Genomic DNA, 25,466 nt, shown 5'->3' with positions numbered 1-25,466 from the left:
TCCCTCTTCAAAACCTTACTTAAAAATCACCTCCTCCAAGAGGCCTTCCCAGACTGAGCTCCTCTTCCCCCTCTACTCCCTCTGCCATCCCCCCTTTACCTCTCCGCAGCTAAAGCCTCATTTTCCCCTTTTCCCTCTGCTCCTCCACCTCTCCCTTCCCATCCCCACAGCACTGTACTCGTCCGCTCAACTGTATATATTTTCGTTACCCTATTTATTTTGTTAATGAATTGTACATCGCCTTGATTCTATTTAGTTGCCATTGTTTTTACGAGATGTTCTTCCCCTTGACGCTGTTTAGTGCCATTGTTCTTGTCTGTCCGTCTCCCCCGATTAGACTGTAAGCCCGTCAAACGGCAGGGACTGTCTCTATCTGTTGCCGACTTGTTCATCCCAAGCGCTTAGTACAGTGCTCTGCACATAGTAAGCGCTCAATAAATACTATTGAATGAATGAATGAATGAATGAATGAACTTCACTCCTCCAGTGCTAATCTTCTCTGTGCCTCGATCTTGCCTATTCCACCGCCGACGCCTAGCCCATGTTCTGCCTCTGGCCTGGAACACCCTCCCTCCTCAAACCCGACAATTACTCTTCCCCTCTTCGAAGACTTATTGAAGGCACATCTCCTCCAAGAGGTCTTGCCAGACTAAGCGTCCCCCTTCTGTCACCCTGACCTGCTCCCTTTATTTTTCCCCTCTCCCAGTCCCACAGCACCTATGTACATATCTGTAATTTATTTGTATTGATGTCCATCCCCCCCAGCCCCAGACTTGTACTCTCCCAAGCACTTAGTACAGTGCTCTGCACACAGTAAGTGCTCAATAAATATGATTGAACATAAATTAAATGCTCTGCAAACACCACTGTCACTGACAAGCTCTTCTAGACTGTAAGCTCTTTGTGGGCAGGCATTTTGTCTACCAACTCTATTGTTCTGTATTCTCTCAAGTGATTAGACCAGTGCTCTGCACACAGCAAGCACTCAAGAAATACCACTCCTTATCAATGGGCTTAGAACATGGTCTATGAAAAGAGCATGGGTCTGGGAGTCAGAGGACCTGGGTTCTAAGCCTGGCTCTGCCATTGGTCTGCTGTGTGACCTTGGCAAGTCACTCCACTTCTCTGTGCCTGAGCTCCATTTGCAAAATGGGTATCCAATATCAGCTCTTGTATCTACACCAGCACTTAGAAAAGTGCTTAGCACATAGTAAGCATTTAAATCCCACCATTATCATTTGCAGGCTTAGGAAGAGTTAAATGGATACAGGGATGATGGTACCAACGTAGATTATTAGGAGAATTAGGGACGTAGGTGGTAGATACTTAATCACGAGGATGGAGGACAAAGAAAGCAACCATCACATGGTTCCTCCACATATCTTTTGGTGCTATTGTTGGAGATAGAATAAGAAGCTCGGTGAATCATTCCTTTCACCCAATATTGCATGGCTTATCTTCATAACATTGACATTTGGGAGGGACGATAACACACTCAACTTTTGACACACACAGAGTTGACGCTGGATATTGAAGTGGGGATTTGTGAGGGGCAGAGGGAAATTTGGGTGAGATTCTAACCAGGATTCTATATCACAAACCCCTGGAGATGCTTCCCAAAGCACTGTAGGGGAACAGCCCTTATAGAAGACAGCAAGAACACAGGATGGGAGCTGAAGGGGCCCAGCGAGAAGCAGGAGCATTGGATAGTATCTGCTTCCTCCAATCAGACAGAAAAGCAGAGCATTCTGCTTCAGAGGAGCTAGGGCTGAGACCAGCTGCCTCTTCCTTCCCAATTCAGCCTTCTGATCCCTCTGTTGTGAGGAGAAAGGGGGAGCAGTGTACCCATTCTTTTCCTGTTTCATGGCATTAGACCAGCTTGTCGGACTTTAGAACGTAGGAATGCCAAGAATTGGGCCTGAGTACCAAGGTGAGGGCTTAGAAAGGATTAACTGATGATCTGGTGGTGGTGATAATGTTCAGGCCACCCCTGGGATACTAATTCAGCAAACTAACTAGAGAGAGAAACAGTGATGCTGTCATCAGACTCTCAAGCACCACTGCTCTAGAATTCATGTAACTCAAGCAAGTCTTAGAAAATAAAACACACACACACAAGTAATGGAGTTCAGAATATTTCTCATATGCCAGGGGAGACATTTTTTTTCTTTTGCCCAAGAATAAACTCCCCTCCCCACTGTACTCAGGATAATCCAGTAACTGGCTCTGAGGCCGCGCTGGAGCCTTCCAGTCAGTCCTAGAAAGTATCATCTACCCTAGCATCACCATCTTGGGTCTCTTAGTCGTTTCACAGATATGGTTGATCCTTCGACAATTCCCACTTCTTCAGGGGGGGTCCTGGTGTTACTGGTTTTTTCCCAGTGGCTGCCCCAGCAGATTCCAAGCTGAAGGAAGAAGACAGCTTTCAGGAAAGGAAACAAGCAGATGGCAGAGAGAAACAAACTGTGCCACAATACTCAATACAATAGCTAAGAATTAGAGAAATCTAAAATGGGCAGGATCGTCAGCCCTTGTGCTTTGATCCAGGGGTGCTCACTTCATTTTGAGAGTGTAGGGACAAATAGGGAGGGAAGAAAAGTGGGGGAGGGGAGAAGAAAAGAGGGTGAGGGAGTCAGAGGAGAAGAAAATAAGGAGAGAGGGACAGAAAGAGGGGCTAGGAGAGGAAGGAAAGATACTCATGCTGTGCTGCCACTGGGGAGCTTCCCCAGTGCCACAGTTGGGGTCCCCAAGGGGAGCCAGGGCTGAGCACCAGCAATTCCTCTCGCTCCCTCCCACAAGCCCCTTGAGGAGGAGCTCTTCTCCCACCCGATGGACTGACTATCCCAAAAGCTTGGAGGATCCACTGGGAGTTGTAGCTCTGGACCCCACAGGGCCCCACAAGCACTGCTGCTTTGGGGCGAGGATCCAGTCATGGAATGGGGTTGATTCCTCAGGAGGCAGTAGCCGCGGCCGTGCATCCCCATGAGCTGTGTATGCCACAGTGGCTTCAGAGCTCCAACCTTTTTCCTGTCTCCAGCAGGCCCTCCAGGCTGCCTGGGGGGGACTGACTGGGCAAATAGCTCTTCCTCATGGGACTTCGGTGAGAGGGTGAAAAGAATTGCTTGCTCCCAGCCCTGGTGCAGATCTAAAGAATGGCAGCAGTGGCACCTGCCCCATCATCCCTCACCCGCCATCAGGGGGCCAAAGATAGGCCCGTCAGCTTGGCTTCGCCTCCGGTCCTTATTTCGGCTCCAAGAGGTGGGTGAGTTAGCTATGGCCACCCACCCTGTCCGAATGCCAACAATTTGGGGCATGGTATTTATTTAGCACAGTGCACTATATGAAGTCTTCGGGAAAGTAAGACAGAATCAAGAGACACATCCCTGCCCATGAGCTGACATGATGTCTGCATAAGCCAGATGATTATGATTTTCAGCTCCCAAATCATAAATTTTCCTTGTGCTCTGCCACCGGATGATCCAGGACCAGTGGCTCCTCTCGGAACCTCAATGACCTCATCTGTCAAACTGGAATCATCACCACCCACTCTTATTCTCCCTCTCTAGACTATAAGCTCCTGCTGGCAAGGAACATGTCTACCAACTCAGTTGTAGTATAGTCTCCCCAGGGCTTAGCACTGTGTTCTGCACAATAAGCGCTAAATAAATACCATTGATTGATTACTGAGTGCCAGTGTGCAGAGCATCACCCTGGGTGATTGGGAAGATACAAAAGGAAAATATACAGTTTCTCCCTTCAAGGAGCTGACAATCGAATGGCATATAGTCAACTCAAGTATTCATGAGCTGACTGTCCAGTTGGTGGGTTCTTTCTTTCTCCACCCCTTTCCTCCAGCCATCTCCCTATCTGCTGACCATTTTGCAACTCAATACCAACTCCCTCAGAGGGCAAGGGGTGATGGGATGATCATAAACTCCGCCACAATGGCCATGCCAAAAGGTCTGCCTAACCCAATATTCCCTCAGAGATCGGAGCAAGGGGGCGTTTGGAAAAACAAGTGTGATGCACTTTTGATAGTCATCCTAATGGCTTGGCTGCACCTTTTCACATTCTTAGCTTCTCCTGGAGTATCCCCACATGCTTCCCCATGGCATATATGTATATATCTGTAATTTATTTATATTAATGTCTGTCGCCCGCCTAGACTGTGAGCTGGTTGTGCGCAGGTAATGTGTTTAATGTTATATTGTACTCTCCCGAGCACTTAGTGCAGTGCTTTGCACACAGTAAGAGCTCAATAAATATAATATCCCAGATGCCCATTCCCACATAAGAATTCCCCATGCCTTGTTGCATAAAGCAAAAATGCCTAAGCATAGGCCCTGAGGCACCCCACCAGCTCTCTCATCCTCAGCTGTAACCCTCTCCCTAGCTAGCACTCTTCACTCCTCCCATGATAGCCTCCAAATTGCACTTCATTCTCCACTTCCCTGTATGTGACTCATTTACAAAGGTCCCTTTCCCCTCACGGAGCCCTCGACCCTCCTTCAAATCTGACAGATCACAGTTCTCTCCTCTTTCAAAGCCCTCCTAAAAAGCCTCCTCCTCCAAGATTAAGCTTCTCTGACTAACCCTGTCCACACATTCCTAGTCAAGCCTGCCCATCAGCCTCCTTAGCGCCTTAATATATGTGTCCCTATCTGGTTAACTGCTTACCTTATTTCTAGTGCTGCTCTTTTCCCTTTACCTCATACATTTCACCATTTATGTCTGCTTGTCACCCCCCAATAGATTGTACACTCCTCGAGGGCAGGGACTGTGTCTTTTCTGTTGCATGTTCCCAAGCACCTAGCACAGTGCCTGGCCCACAGTCGGGGCTCAATAAATGTTAACAATGATAATGACAACATCTGCACACGATGACAGGCTCTCACCTTCTGCGGCAGCAAAATCTCTGAATATGAGGGAGGGCGGCTTGATGTATGTAGATTATATAATACATAATAGCCATAGCTACCTATCTGAAGCCCCATCCTGCTCTGTTCAACCTGAAGCTCAAGGAGAATCCCCGACAGGCACACTTACTTCTGAGCCGGAGTACCTGGGCCAAGGACTTTCTGAGAAGACATTATGATAGCTGGAGGCAAGGCTTCCCGGCGGCCATCTCGGGTGCAGTAGTAATTGTCCGACAGCTTGTGACTGGGACCCACGGGCAGCTTGGGAGGCGGCTGCGTTCTAGATAGGAACGGAAGAGAAATTTGACAAACTCCACTGCTGCTGGGAGGAAGTCTCAAGCTAGAAGACTCCTTGCTCCAATACCTCTGATTGTCTGCATTTAGGTGAACAGCTCACCCCTCAGAAAAGGTGGAAATGGGAGTCGGAGGTGGTGTACAGGGCAGCATCTAGCCAGGTTGACTCTGCCTAACTCCTCACAAGTCAGCACTGGCTCCCTGCTCACCTATGTACTTCACAAGTCTGAACTAGGTTAAGGAAGGAACCTTTGGGGTTCTTAGCGGGGTGAGGGCGGCGGGGAGGGCCAGAGGGCTAGAAGCTGAGGGGCTCCTGCAAAATGGCCCCAGACTGAATCTTCAGGAACCATCTGGAGTAAAGGAAGGAAATAAAAAACCCTCAACAAATGAAAAAAAAAAAAAAACACAACCTCAATACATATTCCTCGGCCCTCCCCCATAATATTTTCATTCTCACCTCTCTTCAAGAAACTAACCAGAACTTTCCCTCAGGAGTAGGTGGTGCCCCTAGGATTGGTTAGGGAGATATGGGGAGACAGCACCTTCCAGGGTTCTGAGGTATGACCAATAATTAATAAATAGCCAAGAGCAGACACAGGTCTGGCATTTTAACATGGTTGAAGAGCACAGACCACACCCCAGCTATCATCCAAACATGAAGAGTGATGAGAAGGAGCAATTTGCAGTAAAGCAAGAAACACACAGAGCAGCTCATGATCTTGACAAGAACAAGGCCTATAAAAACCCACTGCAGGACAGCAGATCAAATCAGCAGCAGCAACAGCAGTATTTACTGAACATCTACGTGGCCCTTGGGGCACTGTGCTAGCCACTTGGAAATGCACTTGAGAAGCAGCTTGGCCTAAAGCACAGGCCTGGGAGTCATAGATCCTGGGTTCTAATCCTGGCTCCACTGCTTGCCTGCTGGGTGACCTTGGGCAAGTAGCTTCACTTCTCTATGCCTCGGTTTCCTCATCTGTAAAATCAATTGTATTTATTGAACGTTTACTATGTACAGAACACTATACTAAGTGCTTGGGAGAGTGCAATACAATAGAATTAACAGTCACACGTTCCCCGCCCATAACAAGCTCACGGTATAGAGGGGGAGACAGACATCAGTATGATTAAACAAGTAACTGAAAATATATAATTTAAAGACATGGACATAAGTGCTGCGGGGTTGGGGGAATATCAAATGTCCAAGGTCACAGGTTCAAGTGGATAAAAGACACAGAAAGGAGAGCAAGCCAGGGAAAAGAGGGCTTAACTGGGGAAGGCCCTCCGAGATGTGACCTAAATAATGCTCATAAGGTGGAGAGAGTGGTGGTCTGGCATATATGGAGACTTAAACTTCATAAACTTCTCACTCTAGGCTTCAAGGCTCTCCATCACCTTGCCCCCTCCTACCTCTCCTCTCTTCTCTCTTTCTACTCCCCACCCTGCACGCTCTGCTCCTCTGCCGCCCACCTCCTTATCGTCCCCCATTCTCGCCTATCCCGCCGTCGACCCCTAGGCCGCGTCCTCCCGCTGTCCTGGAATGCCCTCCCTCCTCATCTCCGCCAAACTAATTCTCTTCCCCTCTTCAAAGCCCTACTTAGAGCTCACCTCCTCCAAGAGGCCTTCCCAGACGGAGCTTCCCCTTTTCCCTCTGTTCCCTCTGCTGCCCCCCTACCCCCCCCTGCACCTCCCCTCAGCTAAGCCCCCTTTTCCCCCCCTTTCCCTCTGCTCTTCCCCTCCCCTCAGCACTGTGCTCGTCCACTCAATTGTATACATTTTTTATTACCCTATTTATTTTGTTAATGAGATGTACATCACCTCGGTTCTATTTATTGCTATTGTTTTAATGAGATGTACATCCCCTTGATTCTATTTATTGCTACTGTTTTGGTCTGTCTCCTCCAGTTAGACTGTAAGCCCATCAATGGGCAGGGACTGTCTCTGTTGCCGATTTGTACATTCCAAGCGCTTAGTACAGTGCTCTGCACATAGTAAGCACTCAATAAATACTATTGAATGAATGAATATGGAAAGGGAGGGACTTCAAGGGTAGGGGGAGGATGTGGGAAAGGGGTCGGCGGCGAGATAGAAGAGAGTGGTGCTAGAGGAGTGGAGTAAGCTGGCGCTAGAGGAGTGGAGTGTGCAGGCTTAGCGACAGTAGATCAGTGAAGTGAGGTAGGATGGGGCAACCTGACCTTGTGCTTTAAAGCCGATGGTAAGGAGTTTCTGTTGATTGCAGAGGTGGAGGGGCAGTCATTGGAGGTTCTTGAGGAGTGGGGAGACATGGACTGAATGTTTTGTGATAAATGATCTGTGCAGCAGAGTGAAGTATTGACTGCAGTGGGGATAGCTTTAGTACAGTGCTCTGCAGACAGTAAGCGCTCAATAAATACCATTGAGTGAATGAATGAGACAGAGGAGGCGGGGAGGTCAGTGAGGAGGCATAGGCAGTAGTCAAAGGCAGGACAGAAGTGCTTGGATTAGCATGGTAGCAGCTTGGATGGAGCAATATTGTGTAGGTGGAACCGACAGGATTTGGTGACAGACTGAATAAGCAGGGAGCAGCATGGCTTAGTGGAAACAGCACGGTCTTGGGAGTCAGAGGTCGTGGGTTCTAATCCCAGCTCCACTTGTCTGCTGTGTGACCTTACGCAAGTCACTTAACTGCTCTTTGCCTCAGTTACCTCATCTGTAAAATGGGGATTAAGACTGTGAGCCCCATGCGGGACAACCTGATTAGCTTGTATCTACCCCAGTGCTTGGTACATAGTAAGCACTTAACAAAAACCATCGTTATTATTATTATGTTGGTTGATTAAGAGAGGAGTCAAGGTTAACGCCAAAGTTATGGACTTGTCAGATAGGGAGGATAGTGGTGTTGTCTAGTGATGGGAAAGGCAGGGGGAGGACAGAGTCTGGGTGGGAAGATAAGGAGTTCAGTTTTGGATTTGTTTAATTTGAGCTGTCGGCAGGACAACCAGGTAGATCTATCTTGAAGGTGGAAGGAGAGAGGTCAGGGCTGGAGATGTCGGTTTGGGAATCATCTGCATAAAAATGGTAACTAAAACCATGAAAGCGAATGAGTTCTCCAAAGGAGTGGGTGTAGATGGAAAATAGAAGGGGATCTAGAACTGAGCTTAAGGGACCCCTACTGACAGAGGGTGGGGTGAGGGGGAGGGAGCAGAGAAAAAAAGACTAAGAAGGAGCAGTCAGAGAGATAGGCGGAGAACTAAGAGAGGACAGTGTCAGTGAATCCAAGGTTGGACAAAGTTTCAAGAAGAAGGGAGTGGTCTACAGCGCTGAAGGTAGCTGAAAGGTATAGGAGGATGAGGACAGAATAAAGGCTGTCAGATTTGGTGAGAAGAGGGTCACTGGTTACCTTAGAGGGGGCTGTTTCTGTGGAGTGAAGGGGACAAAAGCCAGATTGTAGGGGATCTAGGAGACAATTGGAGAAGAGTATGTAGCATGGCATAGTGGATAGAGCACGGGCCTGGGAATCAGGTCATGGGTTCTAATCTGGGCTCTGTCACTTGCTGCTGTGTGACCTTGGGCAAGTCACTTCACTTCTCTGTGCCTCAGGTCCCTCATCTGTAAAATGGGGATTAAGACTGTGAGCCCTATGTGGGACAGGGACTGGGTCCAACCCTATTTTCTTGAATCTACCCCAGTGCTTAGAACAGTGCCTGGTACATAGTAAGCACTTAAATACCATTATTATTATTATTATTATTATGTGGAGACAGTTGGTATAAACAACTCTCTCAAGAATTTTGGAGACAGTAAGAGTAGGAGGGAGATGGGGTGATAACTGGAGGGAGCCATGGGGTCAAGGGAGGAGTTTTTTTTTTTAAGGATAGGGGATACATACGCATGTTTGAAAACAGTGGGGAAGAAGCTGTTGGAAAATGAACAATTAAAGATGGGCAGTCAAGGGGGGAATAAAGAAGGGGGGGTGAGTTCTAAAAAAGTATGAAGGGATAATAATAATGGTGGTATTTGGTCAGTGCTTACTATGTGCAAAGCACTGTTCTAAACGCTGGGGGGGATACAAGGTGATCAGGTTGTCCCACGTGGGGTTCACAGTTTTAATCCCCATTTTACAGATGAGATAACTGAGGCCCAGAAAAGTTAAGTGACTTGCCCAAAGTCGCACAGCTGGCAAGCAGCGGAGCCTGGATTAGAACCCATGACCAAGACCAGGCTCTTTCCACTGAGCCACGCTGCTTCTCTTGTGATGGGGCCAGAAGCACAAGTGGAGGGGGTAGATTTAGAGAGAAGGCGAGAGATTACATCTTGACTTACTGCAGAGAATATAGGGAGAGTCGAAGAGGGTGGATGGAGGGGTGATTGGAAAGGAGCAGAGATTTTAGGGAGAGCATGCCTGATGGTATTTAATTTTGTTGATAAAGTATGTGGCCACGTCATTGGGGGAAAGAGATGGTGGAGGCAGTGGGACAGGAGGTATGAGAAGGGAGTTCAAATGTCCGGAACAGGTGGCTGGGGCAGTGGGTATGGGAGTGAATTAGGAAGAAGTATTGTTTTGGGGCAGAACTGAAGCAGATAAGAATGAATTTAAGGTAGACAAGGTTAGACAGAGGTCTGGATTTCCTCCAAAAGTGCTCCACAGCTTGGGCACAGGAGTGGAGGAAGCGCACTGTGAAGGTGATCCAGGGTTACGTACAAGACGGCGGAGGGACGGGGAGGGAGTTCAGTTCAGTGGAGAGGGTGGTGTTGAGTGTGTCGGTCTGTGTCAGGACAAGGTATCTTGTGTATGGAGACCAAATGGGGTAGGATGGCTGTAGAACATTGGAAGGGGGTCAAAGGAATGGAGGTCTCTGTAGGGGAAAAGGACAGATTTGTGGGGAGTGGATGTATGGGAAAGAGAACACATGAGGAGGTTGTGGTCTGTGAGCCCATTGTTGGGTAGGGATTGTCTCTGTGTTGCTGAATTGTACTTTCCAAGTGTTTAGTCCAGTGCTCTGCACACAGTAAGCACTCAATAAATATGATCGAATGAATGAATGGTCTGATAAAGGAATTTCAGAATTGGTGATGGTAGAGATTGTACAGTTTCTAGAGATCACAAGATCAAGTGTGTGAGATAGGGTGGGAACAGGACATTGGAGTAGAGTAAAATGAGGATTAAGACTGTGAGCCCCATGTGGGACAGGGACTGAGTCCAACCTGATTATCTTGTATCTTCCTTAGCATTCAGTAAAGTGCCTGACACATAGTAAGCACTTAACAATACCATTAACAAAATGTATAACAAAAGTAAAGGACCCGGTCCCTGCTCTTGAGCTTTCAATATTACAAGCAGACATAAAATGGTCCAATAAGACAGTAGATAATTGTAATTTATTTTATATTGATGTCTGTCTCCCTCTCTAGACTATAAGCTCATTGTGGGTAGGGAACAGGTCTACCAACTCTGTTGTATTATCCCAATAATTTTTTTTTATGGTATTTAAGTGTTTACTATGTGCCAGGCACTATACTAAATGCTGTGGCACGTGCAAGCTAATCAGGTTGGACCCAGTCCACGTCCCACATGAGGCTCACGATATTAATCCACATTTTACAGATGAGGTAGCTGAGGCACAGAGAAATTCAGTGACTTGTCTAAGATCACAGAGCAGACAAGCGGCAGAGAAGGGATTAGAACCCAAGTTTTTTGGACTCCCAGGCTCGTGTTCTATCCACTAGGCCATGCTGCTTCACTTAGTACAGTGCTCTGCGCACAGTTAGTGCTCAATGAATACTACTGAGGGCAAGGGAAGTGGGGGATTAGCTAGGGAACACCTCTGGGAAAAGCAGAGTAGAGAACAAAGTACAGTTAGAAACTAAGTCATTTGCAAGGGATTCTCCCTCTATGACCCTCACAATCATAGCTACAATATCACCCTCAGCAGTGTCACCTTCAAATTGCCAGACAACTCTAAGGCTTGGGAAGAGCGAAGTGGGAGAGCTGGGGTGTAGCAGAAGAGAGTGGCTAGGAAAAAGACAGAACCCCTTGCTGGAAAGCCTCAAAGTCAGCAGTTTGCTTTCATTATGAGGAAAAAAAGGGACTCATTGGAGGCTTAAGGAATGGAGTGTGAGGTAATCAGAATATTGTTAAGATAGTCACATATGGCTCTCTAGACTGAAGGTGGGAGAAGCTGGAGAAAGGAGGCCCTGCAGGGGGGCTCTTGTAGTACTCCAGCTGAAAGACGGTGAGGGTTTTGATTTTGGATCATGGTGGGGAGGAAGGGGACAGATCCATGAAAAGGGGAGAACCTGCAGGATTCAGAACCCAACTCAATTTGGGAGATCAATGATGGAAATGAGTCAGGGATGACTTTCTGAGACCAGGAAGTTAGTGGTGTTACTGACGATGATAGGAAAGTTAGGACGAGAAGAAGGTTTAGAGGGGCTCAGTTTTGGAGATACTGAGTTGTAAGGTAGTCTTTCAGGAAGAGATCTGTGACTGCAGAGCAGGGGAAGTAGTGTGGCCTAGTGGAAAGAGCCCACTAGGACCAGGATTCTCACCCCAGCTCCACCACCTGCCTGCTGTGTCACCTTGGGCAAGTCATTTAACTTCTCTGTGCCTCAGTTACCTCATCTTTAAAGTGGGGATTGAGACTGGGAGCCCTATCTGGGACAAACTGGATCTAACCCGATTATCTTGCATCTACCCCAGCGCTTAGTACACTGCCAGGCACATAGTATGCACTTAAATGTCATTTTTAAAAAAGGAGGTGGCCTACTGGGAAGAAAGAGCAAGGCAATAGAGTCAGGAGATGAAGGTTCCCACTTCAGCTCCACCACTGGACTGCTGCGGGCAAGTCACTTAACCTCTCTGGGCCTCCGTTTCATCATCTATAAAATGGGAATAGAGTGTGAGCTTCATGTGGGCTATGTCCAGTCTCATAACTCTGTATTTACCCTAGTAGTGAGCATATTGCATGCACTTAAGAAATATGCTTCTTTTATTTGCACAGAGGCGACAGCTGAAACCATGTGAGCACCGTGCTCCTTCAGAGAATGGGTGTTAAACTACCACAACAGCACTGGGCATAATCTTTCCTTCCCTGTAGTATTGTAAGCATTGTAAAATAAGTAATTACGGCATTTAAGTGTTTACTGTGTTCCGAGTGATGGGGTAGTTAGAGAGTCTCTGTCCCACACAGGGCTCACAGTCAAAGAGGGAGCAAGAGCACAGAAAGCAGTTAACATCCTGACACCATGGCTTCAGCAGCTATTGAGAAGAATTTGGTCTGGCTGCCTTAAGAAATTCAAAATCCTACAATTATTCATTTGCATGATTGATCTAGTCAGAATTGTAGGCAGGGAACATGTCTACCAACTCTGTTATATAGTATTCTCCCAAATGGTTAGTTCAATGCTCTGCACACAGTAAGCACACAATTAAATGATTGATTGAATTGAAGTTGCCCTGCCTGAGCCTCTCCCCACCACCATCAGCAGCAGCAGCAGAAAGCAGTGTTAAGTACTAGGTCCAGTCCTGTTTGAATGACAAAAATATCTTTTTGCTGGCATTAGAATGTACTTTTAATCTGCTGGAAAACTCTCCCAACTAAACAGAAATCAGCCAAAGACCTGGACACCATCATCCAGGATCCAGCAGGCGGCTTTGGAAAATACATGCAGAGGGTAAGAACAGCTTCGCTGAGTCGGCATAACACCTCGGACTGACAATGAGCCTGAAAACCTAGATTACAGACCAGTGCGTACACCTGAAAATCCATATCGGTAATACTGAGCCGTAGGTGATCACGGAATTCAGTTTGGCAGGATGCAAGTTCAACAACAATCAAGTGGAAAACCTAATCAGAGAAGCCCATTTGGAGACTGACAGAGCGTGTCAACAATATAACACCTAGCTTTAAAGCAAACTGAAAACAGCTATTAACCACATCGAACATAAAATGGGTAAGACCAGAGGTCTTTGGAATTCAGCATTTAAGCAATGCCCATCATAATGTAGCTTTGTTGAGCAAAACCCACAAGAAATATTTATAATAGGTTATGCAAGCTGCTGCTGCTACACAGTGAACTTAAAATAGAGCATTTGCAAGTCGGGAGGATAAAATATCTTAAAGAAGAAGAGAAGCCCAATCTCAAACAATCGGGCAAAGCAACGATCTGTTACGAAATAACACTGTCAGAGAGACCAGCCTCCTAGTAGGTAGGAAGTCGGAGAAGGGCCATCCCTTTTAGAGAAGATTCAAGAAAGTTACGATACTAAAAAGAAGCATTTATTACTCCCAGGTCCTGCAAATATCCGATCCAAAGCACAGCACGAGACAATCTTTTCATGTGCAGGGTGGAAGGGACGGTCAATTGCATACGGCCTTTAAGGTCACACTCGTACTCAAGGATAAGGTTTAGTCAGCAGTCTCTTCAAACATAAGTACGTGTATACGCACACACCCCAAAATATATATTGAGGGTCTACGTGCAATGTCCCTCTACTGAATGAAATGCAGGTTTTGCAGGGGGTTTCTACTCTCTCCCCCACCCCCCGCCAACAGGGATGATAACCTCAAGGGGAAACAAAGTGGAGGAATATATATTGAGGTGGGGAGGCAGATGACGGGGCGCGGGAATGGGGAAGAGAGGGCGATCTTCTCACCTCTTGGAGATCTCGGCGTAACGCAACTGCAGTTTGGCTTGCAGGTTGTGCTGTGAGAGGAGAAGACGATGAGGGGATGGGGCGGGGGAAGGCCCCAGAGGGTGAAGGCCCCGAAGGCAGGGACGTGGGTGCCGTGAGGGGTCCCCAACTGAGGGGACAGGGGACAAGAAGGCTGTCCCATTAGGGAAGAGGGGCCCGTGTCAGGGGAGAGGAGACGGCCCCATGGCTGAGGGAACGGAGTCCCGCGAGGGAAAAGGAGCGGCCCCAGGGGCGGAGGGAAACCCACAGGCCTGAGGGGCCCGGCCCAGCCCAGTCCCTCCCTCGTCCTGGCGCCCCGCAGCCCCGGCCCGCACCCCAGACAGAGTGTTGCGGAGCCACTGGATGATGCTGGTTGCCGACGCCATCTTGGGTCCGAACTGAAGGGCAGCGCCGCTCCGCCCCCACCGCCCGCAGAACATCATGGGAATGCCGCCGAACTCACGGAGGTCCCCGACTCTCGCGAGATAGGTGCAAAAACTAGGAGAGGAGGAGCTGCGGAGTCCTATAAATGTCCCGCCGGGACCGACCCACCCTTCCTTTTTCTCTAGCCTCTTTGCTGGCCGCCATTATGGACACGAGTCGCGTGCAGCCGATCAAGCTAGCACGGGTGAGGGTCCCCGCCCGTCCCGGCGTCGCCAGCCTGCAGACAGGAGGGGTGGCCGGGTTGCCGGGCTGAGGGAAGCTGCTCGGCTCATGCTCTTCTTTTCGCCCTAGGTCACCAAGGTACTAGGCCGGACCGGCTCACAGGGCCAGTGCACGCAGGTAAGGGGGGGGCGGGAGGCGGGACAGCTTCTTCGGCCCACCCACCTCCTGCGCCCTCCTAATGGACCCCCCCCCACGAACGGTGGCCTCATCCGACCCCCTTGCCTTTCTCTTTTTTCTTTTTCCTCCCTTAACCCCATCCTAGGTTCGGGTGGAGTTCATGGATGACACCAGCCGTTCGATCATCCGGAACGTGAAGGGCCCAGTGCGGGAGGGCGATGTGCTGACCCTGTTGGAGTCCGAGCGTGAAGCCAGAAGGCTGCGTTAACGGTAAACTGATGGACAAGGGCAAAAGGACCTCTGGCCCACCAGGCCCGGAAACAGGCCGCTGTGGTCCCCGAAAGCGGTGACCAGCTGCTCGGCATCGACGCCATGCTGTCCCACGTGATAAGCTTGAGGCTGATATCTTGGCCCTCACCTCGGTGTATATCCCAGCAGCCATGAGGCCCCTCACTATTGTTTCAGGGAGGCAGCGTGACTTCGTGAAAAGGAAGTTCACAGTAGAATCCGCCCCCTTGTGAGCGCTCAGACAATACCGGTGATTTGATAGAGGAGATCCGGTTTTGATTCCAGCTCCTCCACTGGTCTGCTCCGTTACCTGGAGCGAGTCACATCTGCCTTTTCGTTTAACTACACAATGGGGAAGAAAGCTTGTTGGCTGCTGGGATTGCCTGGGGTAGGCTTGAAAGAAGTTTTAAATCTGAAAGGGTTGGGAAAGGGAGTGTTAATGTTGCTGTAAATGTCTGGAGTAGTAGGAAAGGGGGGATTAAAATGGACCCAAATTTGATGCTCTTTCAGGTGCAGGCGGTGGAATACTGACTCAAGGGAGAATGGCAGCCTAATCATGTGAAATAAAAGACAATTTGTATAAGTGTTCTGTCTGTGCTGGTCTGTTGAAGTAAATGTGCTAGCCTCATTATGAGTTTTCTTCCCCCCCCCCCCCCCCCGCAGTTATGTGGAAGAACAGTCTTGAGTGGCTGTAAATAGCAGGAGCCTCTCTCTATGACCTCTTGCCTGAAACACCCTCCCTCTTCATAACTGACAACTACTCTCCCCCAACTCAAAGCCTTATTGAAACCACATCTCCCTCAAGAGGTCTTCCCTAACTTAAGCCCTCCTTTCCTCTTCTACTCCTTTTTGTCAGTCTGACTTGCTCCTTTTATTCGTCTCACCCCACAGCACATATCTTACTTGTATTAATGTCTTTCCCTTAACTATAAAATGGTGGGGAGGGGATGTCTTTTGTTATATTGTACTCTCCCAAGCAATTCTAGTGCTCTGAGTGTAAGTGATTGACTAGTATAACTCACAACAGGATGGCTCCTGTATTTTCAATGGAAAGGATCCCCAGTGGAGAAATAGATGTAGCTTTGGACAATATGAAGGAAAAAGAGAGGGGTCTTAAGCTGTTTGGCCACTGTGCTACCTTGCTATGGGTGAGAGTATTGTAGAAGTCTGCTCTGCAGGCCAAGCTCCTAACCCCAGGTTCAAATATGTAAATGAAACTAGAGAGTAGCTCCCCTTGAGCTGTTTCATTTTGCTTTTGGGAAAATGCTTATTGTACTGCTTAGCCTGCTGTAACAAACAATCCTAACTGCTCTACCTCTTCAAAAAGCTGGGCAGGGCTAAAGCAGGTAACCCCCTCTAGGAAAGTCTGTTCCCAGAAACAATGAGTCCAATGACACTCCAGATGCCTAGCACTTTATTGGGATGGGATATCTTAATGGTGGGCCTCAGGCAAGAACAGGGCAAGGGGGCATTGCAGTGATCTGTATAGGAGGTGGGAGCCAGCAGTCCAAGAAACTGACATCTGCCCTCCACTGCTTTTCCACATCTAAGGTCTCTCCAGCTCTGTGCCTGATTCCTTAAGGCAGAGAAGTAGCATAGGGTAGCCCTGATCTGCTTCCTGGCAGGCTACCCCTCCCCTTTCATTTCACACCACTGAGCAGAGCTTTCTTGCAGGCTTCTAGTTCCCCTCTGGGTCCAGGGCCTGCAACCATTCTTGGAGTGGGGCCCAGCCTCCTATGTTGGCATTCACCTTGAGGGGTGGGGCTAACTTGAAGCAAGTTTCCAGAAGAGATATTCACATTACAGCTTCACAGCTTCCCCAGTCCTGACCCCACTTGGTCAGGATGGGGTTGACTAGGGGCAACAGAGTGGCCTCTCTGCTGCACCAGGTCATTGAGCAGCAGGAGACTAATGTAGTGGGGGAAGGGCCTGGGGGCGTTGGCATAGAAGCATTTCCATCACAGGATAGGGCCAGTGTAGAAATCCTATAGCTTGAGCAGGGAGGAAAGGACCTTTAACTGCTGCTGTCACCACCAGCTGCTGGTGGTACCTGCTGGAAAGAAACAAGCACAAATATTGAATTAATAATAATGTTGGTATTAAGTGCTCACTATGTGCAGAGCACTGTTCTAAGTGCTGGGGAAGATACAGGCTAATCAGGTTGTCCCACGTGAGGCTCACGGTTAATCCCCATTTTACAAGTGAGGTAACAGGCACAGAAGTTAAGTGACTTGCCTACAGTCACACAGCTGACAAGTGGCAGAGCCGGGAGTCCAACCCATGACCTCTGACTCTGAAGCCCAGGCTCTTTCCACTGAGCCATGCTGCTTCATGTTCTGACTTGACTCCTGCAAGCCCAGCCCTGATAGCAGTTGAGGTCAGGAGAGGAAGAGTTTCCCTCAGCTCCCCAAGTCCTCTGAAATCCTCAAAGGACCAAACCTGTCTTCCACTCCCCCCATGCCCCGAGGCCCAACTCCCTCTGGGAAAAATACACAAGTCACCTCTGGCATAGCTTTAGCCTCGTTGATGTGGGAATACAGCAGCATTGCAATCTCCTTCTGCTCAGCACTCAGAGCACTAGTCAGGGCACTGTTGCCATCCTGGAAAGGAAGGGAAGGGTTTGAGGTTCAGCTGGGGGTGGGCAGACCTGACCCTAGGTAGAGAAAGCATCTGCCAGGTGATAACTATTTGCTAAGCAATTACTAGTTGCCAAAAACTGGTCAGCCACAGTGCCTGTTCTATACAGGACTCCCTGGGAGGGAGAAAAGATACTGAAACCTGATTTTCAGATTAGAAAAGTGAGACCCAGGGAAATCACGTGACATGTTCATGGTCATGTAGTGAGCAATTAGCAGAGCCAGAATTAGAAGCCAGGTCCTTTAGAGTGTAAATTGGTTATGGGCAAGGATGCATCTTCTAGCTCTGTTATACTCTCCCACGTGCTTAGTACAGTGCTCTGCACATGGTAAGCACTCAAATACCACAGATTGATTCTGACTCCCAGATCTGGATTCTTTCCACTAGGCCATGCTGTTTCTCAAGTAGTAGTAATCCCCCACCAAGTAAGGGGGGGTAGGTCACTGAGGTGGGAGGGACACACACACCCCCTCCCCGGGCAGGGGGTGTCCCTTAGCAACCGTACACGCCACCCAAAGCCCCTAATCCATCCCTTAGCCCACAATCTCCAGAGTAGCAGGGGCAGGGGGCAGCCACCAACACTCACTTTATCCAGGATGGCAGGGTCGCAACCTGGCTGGGCCAAGAGCAAGCGCACGGTCTCCACCCGCCCGTGTTCACTGGCACACATCAGGGCTGTGGAACCCTCTTCGTCCTGCAAGTTCACATCTGCCCCACTGTCCAGCAGAGCTGTAACCATCTCCTGTCGCCCATGACTCACTGCCAGCATCAGGGCCGTCTGCCCAGCCTGAAAACAGGAAGGATGTTGGCCATGAGGAGGTAAGGGGGGAGCTGGAGAAATGGAGCGCAGAGTCAGACTATATGACAATTAAGCCATTGGACACATATTCAGCACCCATCCCCAGGCGGACAGCTTACAGCCCCGCCCAGGACCACCCCCACAACTGTGATCTCCTCCATCTCCCCAGGTTCTCAGCCATTTTGCATCCCGCCCCCACCTCTACCCCATACACACTTTCCTGCGGTTGGGCATCTCTAAGTCCACTCCAGTTCAACCCCCAAACCACAGCGTTTGCTCAGAATATCATGAATCTGTCATGTGGTGAGCCCAACTTTACTTCAACCTGTTACAACCGGCTCCTTGTGGGGCAGCCCGTAGACCAGTGTTTCTGAGAACGGGTGGGACACCCTGGGATGAATGTGGAAAGGCAGTCCCAAGAGCCACGGGGGAAGAGAGGAGAGGGGAAAAAGACCTCATTCCAGCTCACTTGGCTGGGAGACTGGGGTCCAAGCTCACCTGGCTGGCCTTTTCATTGACATTACCAAGGCTGAAAAGCCTTCTGACCACATCCATGTCTTCCTCCTGTTCCACAGAGGCCAGAGCAGCCAGCATGAGTGCTGTGTAGCCAGCTTTGTTCTGGTGATCGACATTACAGACCCCTGGAAAGGTGGGGAAAGAATCCCCTGTTGGATTTGGGACCGTAGACGTTTAATAACTCCCAGGGTGGCATCCTCCTCCCGTCTTTTTCCCCAATCCCATCGACTTTTCAAAGGATCAAAACCAACCTATCGACCATCTCGGTAACTGAAGAACCTCACCAGGGCCGGGATTAGGGTTTGGCACAAAGGACAGATGTCAATCATCTAGAGAGGCCAATCTGTGTCTACTCTCCCCCACATTAGATTGTAAACTCAAGGGCATCTTCTGCTTCTGCTGTCCTCTCCCAAGTGCCTAGTACGGAGCTCCGTACACGGTAGGCAGTCTATAAACACCACTGAGGTCGAAAGGTTGTGCTGGGATTTTTGTTCATTTGCTTTGGAAAACTGGCAATTTATGTTCACTGAATTTGAGAATTCCCTCTGCTTCTGCTTCCCTGCCCCCAGCCTCAGCCACTAGTCCACCCTCCTGCAGGGCCCAGCCCCCGACTCTCCCCAGCTCCCTGACCCGTGTCCAGCAGCAAGCGGACAATGTGGAAGTTGGAATGAGAGACACTGTAGTGGAGGGCGGTGTTGCCGTTGCCATCCGCCAGGTTGACCACGTGGGCCAGTAGGGCTGGGGAGAGCTCGGCCAGCGCCATCAGATGATCGGCCACCGGCCCAGGCAGTGAGTTCTTCTGACTGGACACCCGGAACCATTCTTGCTGCACCAGGCTGCAGCCTCCTGGCCCCTGGGATGCAGAGAGAAGGTGTCACAAGGAGGTAGGGAATGCAGCCCTGGGAGGAAAGGGGGAATCAGACCCTAGAGCTTCTCTTTCCCATTAGGAGAGAGTATGTGCCCAGTCCAGTACTTTGCACACAGTAGTCCCTCAAGTGCTGTTGAAGATGAGGAGGAGGAGGGGGAGATGTCTACCACTCCTGATGCACCTCCCCCTCAGCCCCCCCCCCCCGCTTCAGCCTGGCCTAAGACGGTGATATTAGAGCACTCTGGAATAAGGAGCTGCAGAAAGGGCAGGCATGATCGAGGCAATGGTGACAGGGTAGAAAGAAGTCAGGGCCTTGAGTTTCATCCTAATGCCTGGCCTGGGGAAGGCCGTGGGGAGGCTTGTGGAAGGGGGAAAATGTACAACCCATTTTGAACCCTTGATTACTCCCAGGTAAATCACCCCCACCCTTCTAATACCATGTGTGTGTGTGTGTGTGTTTTGTTCCTGGACAAGATCAAGGCCTCTCTCCCATTGCAGTGCCAGACTCACTCCCTCCCGGCTCCGGCCACCTCCAGGTTGGCTCAACTGCTTTCTGAGCATCAGGCAGGCATCCCTCATGCGGGGGCTTAACTCGAACCTGGGGGTTTGAAGGAAAGGAATAATAATAATAATAACGATGGTATTTTTAAGCACTTACTATGTGCCAGAAACTGTACTAAGCGCTGGGGCGGATACAAGCGAATTGAGTTGGACACAGTCCCTGTCCCACGTGGAGCTCACAGTCTCAATCCCCATTTTACAGTTGAGGTAACTGAGGCCCAGAGAAGTGATTTGCCCAAAGTCACAGAGCAGACAAGCGGCCGAGCCTGGATTAGAACCCATGACCTCCCGACTCCCAGGCCCGTGCTCTAGCCCCTGTGCCATGAGGAGAGGATAGAGGGGTCCAGTCTGGGAGGAAAGAGAAGTCCCCTCCTGGGTCTCTTCCACTCACTTTTCTTTGACCTCCTGAGGGCCAGGCTCCGGGCTGGACGGAGGCTGCTCGTTGCCCTGGGCTTCGGCGAGACAGCTCTCCAGGGTAGTAGGGGGTGAGCCACTCCTGCTGTCGGAGCTGTCTGCCCCGGAGGTGCTGTCCTCAGGGCCCTCCACCTCTCCCTCGCTGGACTCTTCTTCGCTGGATGAGCTCTCGTATCTGGAACGAGGAGGGAGGGGATGTGGTGAGGGGCACAGGACTCAGAGCCAGCAGGGCATCAGAAAGGGAAGGCAGCCGAGGCTGTGGTGAGGGCAGTGGCCCATCCACCTGTAGGGAGCCAGGGCGTGCCCTGGAGTTTGGGGGCAAGGGGGTGCCCAGGGGACGCACTCTCCATTGAGGACCCCCACAAACTGCAGGCTCTTGCGGCCGGTGTTGGGCTCAGGGGTGGCAGCCCCATCCCGCCTCTTCATGATGGACTTCAGGGCACCTGTGGGTACAGGAAGACAGGGGACCAGAGAGGCCTGAATACGGGGCGGGGCAGAGGGCCGACGGAGCGAACCAGAGCAAAGGCGGAATGGGAGGAAGTGGGAGAGAGAAGAGGTGGTGGTAGAGGAGGAAGGAGGTGAGGAAGGGAAGCGAGAAGGAAAAAGGGGAGGCGGGGGGGCGGCGCCCTACATCCCAATTTGTACTTGATGTCTCCTCAGCAAATCTCCTCACTGCCTGCCGCCCCGCTGCTCGGGCCCCTTCCCTCATCTGGAACACCATGTCCTTTCTCCCCGCCCTCCAAAGCGCTTCTCCAAGCCACCTCCTCCTGGAGGCCTTCCCAACTTAATCCCCCTCCTTGTTGGCCACGCAAGCGCTTGAGCCACGACGGACTTGATCTATGGATTTCCATCGATATTTATTACGGATTCACCTGGGTGGTACCGTTTAGACTGCGAGCCCGTTGTTGGGCGGGGACTGTCTCTATCTGTTGCCGAGTTGTACATTCCAAGCGCTCAGTACGGTGCTCTGCACACAGTAAGCGCTCAATCAATACGATTGAATGAACGAATGGCATTTCTTCACGCCATCTCTGAGGTATAGCTATTCTCTGAACTCAACTCGGCTCCGTTCGACCGACTGCCGTTTGTTCGTTCACGTCCCTCCCCATCCCCACCCCGATCGGATGTGGCCGTGGAGGGCGGGGACCGCGTCTCCGTCTTCCATGGTAGGGCTCGGTCCGCCCCGTGGCTCCCGCCAAGCTAGGAGGGCAACGGAGGCCGGCGGGGAGGGGAAGGGCCGGAGGGACTCACCAACCCGGGGGCTGGCCGGCCTGGGGCTGCTCCGGACATCTCCGCTCTGCACCCAGTCGCGGCCAGTGCTGCCCTTGGATGCCGGGTCATCCGGGACCGGGCACGGCTCCGCCGGGGGCTCCCCGGCAGGGTCCAGCTCGGCCTGGGTGGCCTTCTCAGCCCAGCCGGCTGGTGCATCGGGCCCCACGGCTGCATCCCTGGCCTCCGGGCGCGGGCCCTGGGGCCAGGCCCCCAGCTCCGCCTGGGTCCCCTGGTCGGATCTGGCGAGCCGGGCACCGCCCTCCGCCCGCAGCGCCTCCAGCTCCTGTGCCGCGTCCCGCAAGCGGCCTTCGAGCAATGCGCTCAGCCCACGCTGGTGCGCCAGGCTGTCCTGCAACAGGTCCAGTTCCCGCTGGGCCTCCGCCGGCCGCCCCAGCAGGGGTTCCGTCACCCACGTGGCTGCGTCGCGCGCCGGCGGCCTCACGCTCACGCCTACCTCGTGGCGAAGCGGCGCGGCCGGCTCGTCGAGGGACTCCCCAGCCCCAGCCCCGACCCCGTCCCCCCCTCCTCCCCCAGGCCGGGGCTGGGCCAGGCGCTCCGTCAGCCGGCGCAGCTCCCCGAGCTTGCCTGGCCTCGCCCGGGCCGGGCCGGGGTCCCCCTCGGCGGGCCCCAGACCAGGGGAGCCGGCAGCGAGGCCGGCCAGCAGGCGCGCCTTCTCCTCGCGCAGGCTGCGCACTTGGCGCTGCAGGCCGGGAATGGCGCGCACCTGGCCCTCCAGCTCACGCAGCTGGCGCAGCGCTGCGGCCATCTGCTCACGCACATGCTGCAATTGTGCGGGGCTGACCGGCGGCGCGGGGCTGCTCAGCCCCGAGGCGTGGGGGCTCGGCCGGGGCCCACCCCCGGCTCGCTCCCACTCCCACTCCTGCTCCAGTTCCAGCCGCCGGCTGGTCTCCAACAGCGTCTTCTCCACCCGCGGGTTCCAGCCGGGCCCCTTGGGGGACGGGGGCGGCAGGAGGCCGAGCAGGGGCCCCGGGGGCTGGGAGGCTGGGCCCCACCCGCCCCGCACCCGCCCGTCATCACTGCTGCTCAGGGACTCGGTGGACGTCCAGCCGCTGGCGCGGCCACCAGGACTGCGGGGGTCGGGCCCGGAGCGGGCGGCCCCCCGGGGGCGGCGCGCCGGAGCTGGCCCCCGGCGGAGGCACTGGCCACTCTCGATGTCCTCCACGTACTTGAGGAAGTCCAGGTCCAGCTGGAAGCCGTAGGGTGTCTCCACCGAGTAGGGACTCCGCTCTCCCGCCGCCGGTTCTCGGTCCTGATCCCGATACAGGAAGGGACCACCCAGATCTGGAGAACGGGCAGCGGGAACGCGTGGGAGATGCGGGGAGAGCAAGAGGGACCAGGGGACACGCCCCCTCCCGCCCCTGGCCCTCCTGCACTTACCTGGGAGGTTGGGGTTCAGGTGGTCAAACTGCGCCATAGCGGCCCTGGAAGCTGGAGAGGCGGCTTGGTCGGGAAACCCTCAACGGCTGAGGAAGCTGAAAAGGGAGCACTTGAGTTGGGACTTAGATCTGGTCCCCGGGCACTGGGGCCCAGCTCATCTTCCTGCAGAAACGCTCTGGGCATGTCACTCCCCTTCTTAAACAACTCCAGTGATTGCCTATCGACCTCCGCTCCAAACAAAAACTCCTCACTCTAGGCTTCAAGGCTCTCCATCACCTTGCCCCTTCCTACCTCTCCTCCCTTCTCTTTCTACTGCCCACCCTGCACCCTCCGCTCCTCTGCCACCCACCTCCTCAGTCCCCCGTTCTCGCCTATCCCGCTGACGATCCCTGGGCCACGTCCTCCTGCGGTCCTGGAATGCCCTCCCTCCTCACCTCCGCCAAACTAATTCTCTTCCCCTCTTCAAAGCCCTACTTAAGGCTCACCTCCTCCAAGAGGCCTTCCCAGACTGAGCTCCCCTTTTCCCTCTGCTCCCTCTACCCCCCTCCTCACCTCTCCGCAGCTAAACCCTCTTCTCCCCCTTTTCCCTCTGCTCCTCCCCCTCTCCCGTCCCATCCCCTCAGCACTGTACTCGTCCGCTCAACTGTATATATCTTCACTACCCTATTTATTTTGTTAAAGAGATGTACATCACCCTGATTCTATTTATTTACTATTGTTTTAATGAGATGTTTTTCCCCTCGATTCTATTTATTGCCATTGTTCTTGTCTGTCCGTCTCCCCCGATTAGACTGTAAGCCCGTCAAAGGGCAGGGACTGTCTCTATCTGTTACCAGTTTGTCCATTCCAAGCACTTAGTACAGTGCTCTGCACATAGTAAGTGCTCAATAAATACTAGAGAATGAATGAATTGAATGAATGACTTGGCGGAGGTTGGGGGGCGGTGGTAGGCGGGCAAGTCAACATTTCCGCCTCTCTTCTGATATGACTGCAGCATTTGCACTCACGGGGCCCGGCCCAGCATCTCCAGTCCACTTAACAAATACCCATTAAAAAAGACAGCTGAACGGAGGCCCTTCACTCAAGGTCTGCTTCTACAGCCTCGACCACCCCTGAGCATCTGGAGTTTGTCTCCAATTGTGCAACCTGATTACCCACTCAGCTGCTGACAGCTCCATCCACTTGTGACCGTGGCCTCAGTACCTCTGTCTCACTTTCCTGCTGTGCCACATGCCTGCTGTGTGACCTTGGGCAAGTCACTTCAATCTGTGCCTCAGTTTCCTCAGCTGGAAAATGGGGATTAAATACCTCTTCTCCCTCCCTCTGGATGGCGAACCCCATGTGGGACAGGAACTGTGCCCAATCTGATTATCTTGTATCTACCCCACCACTTAGTACCTGGCACAGAGGAACTATTTAACATATTATTGTTATTATTATTATGTGGTTCCCATGGGTGTCTGCAGGGATCTGAGTTTGGCCCAGGGGCTGACTTCTGACCCTGGCATTGCCCACCATAACAATAATAATAATTGTGATATTTGTTAAGTGCTTACTATGTGCCAGGCACTGTTCTAAGCACTGGGGCAGATACAAGCTAATCGGGTTGGACACGGTCCCTGTCCCACATAGGGCTCACAGACTTAACCCCCATTTTACAGATGAGGAACTGAGGCACAGAGAAGTTAAGTGACTTACTCAAGGTCACACAGCAGACAAGCAGCAGAGTCAGGATTAGAACACAGGTTCTCCTGACTCCCAAGCCAGTGCTCTATCCACTAGGCCATGCTGGGTTCTTGGGACTAGTTACTGGAAACAGCCCCTTGGCTAAGCTTTGGCCCAAGACACTCAGGGGAGCAGGTCCCTTTAGGGCTAGAGGGGCCAGCTCAACAACTCTCCCTCCCCCTCTACACCCCCACCCTGCTCTAGCTCATAGCAGATTTTAATCCACCCACAGACTAGCAGTGGGAAGAGACAGGACCTGGGGAGGGGTCGATTTTCCCGGCAGAGAGGAGCCCAGCTCCGACAAGCAGCTTTTGCTTTCAGAAGATATGAGGAAAGAATGCC

At 51.7% G+C, this 25,466-nt stretch overlaps 3 protein-coding genes across 5 annotated transcripts; 1 reads left to right on the top strand and 2 right to left on the bottom strand.

Moving 5' to 3' along the window:
- Positions 1-2,122: 2,122 nt before the first annotated feature.
- On the bottom strand, positions 2,123-14,327 carry NDUFA7 (NADH:ubiquinone oxidoreductase subunit A7). Its single transcript, XM_029051867.2, has 4 exons — positions 14,199-14,327; positions 13,846-13,895; positions 5,047-5,196; positions 2,123-2,405 (listed from the first exon to the last, which is right to left on the bottom strand). Exons 1-4 carry the CDS (start codon positions 14,304-14,306, stop codon positions 2,309-2,311), a joined length of 405 nt encoding a protein of 134 aa, XP_028907700.1. The 5' UTR covers positions 14,307-14,327; the 3' UTR covers positions 2,123-2,308.
- Positions 14,326-15,519, top strand: RPS28 (ribosomal protein S28). Its single transcript, XM_029051868.2, has 4 exons — positions 14,326-14,491; positions 14,599-14,646; positions 14,792-14,916; positions 15,445-15,519. The coding sequence occupies exons 1-3, from the start codon at positions 14,393-14,395 to the stop codon at positions 14,912-14,914; spliced, it is 270 nt and encodes an 89-aa protein (XP_028907701.1). The 5' UTR covers positions 14,326-14,392; the 3' UTR covers positions 14,915-14,916; positions 15,445-15,519.
- An 806-nt stretch (positions 15,520-16,325) lies between these two features.
- KANK3 (KN motif and ankyrin repeat domains 3) lies at positions 16,326-23,527 on the bottom strand. Of its 3 annotated transcripts, none has more exons than XM_029052018.1 (10): positions 23,400-23,527; positions 21,981-23,303; positions 21,013-21,172; positions 20,707-20,904; positions 20,265-20,352; positions 19,517-19,739; positions 18,869-19,011; positions 18,158-18,358; positions 17,436-17,534; positions 16,326-16,984 (listed from the first exon to the last, which is right to left on the bottom strand). In XM_029052018.1, exons 1-10 carry the CDS (start codon positions 23,434-23,436, stop codon positions 16,949-16,951), a joined length of 2,508 nt encoding a protein of 835 aa, XP_028907851.1. In that variant the 5' UTR covers positions 23,437-23,527; the 3' UTR covers positions 16,326-16,948. The 3 variants fall into 3 exon arrangements, with proteins under 3 accessions (XP_028907851.1, XP_028907850.1, XP_028907853.1); XM_029052017.2 differs by having other exon boundaries at positions 16,326-16,987; positions 23,400-23,526; XM_029052020.2 differs by having other exon boundaries at positions 16,326-16,987; positions 21,073-21,172; positions 23,400-23,526.
- Positions 23,528-25,466: the final 1,939 nt, after the last annotated feature.

The sequence above is a fragment of the Ornithorhynchus anatinus genome, chromosome X1, assembly GCF_004115215.2.
Source record: "Ornithorhynchus anatinus isolate Pmale09 chromosome X1, mOrnAna1.pri.v4, whole genome shotgun sequence".
NCBI lineage: Eukaryota > Metazoa > Chordata > Mammalia > Monotremata > Ornithorhynchidae > Ornithorhynchus > Ornithorhynchus anatinus.
This window is presented reverse-complemented; position numbering and strand designations above follow the sequence as displayed.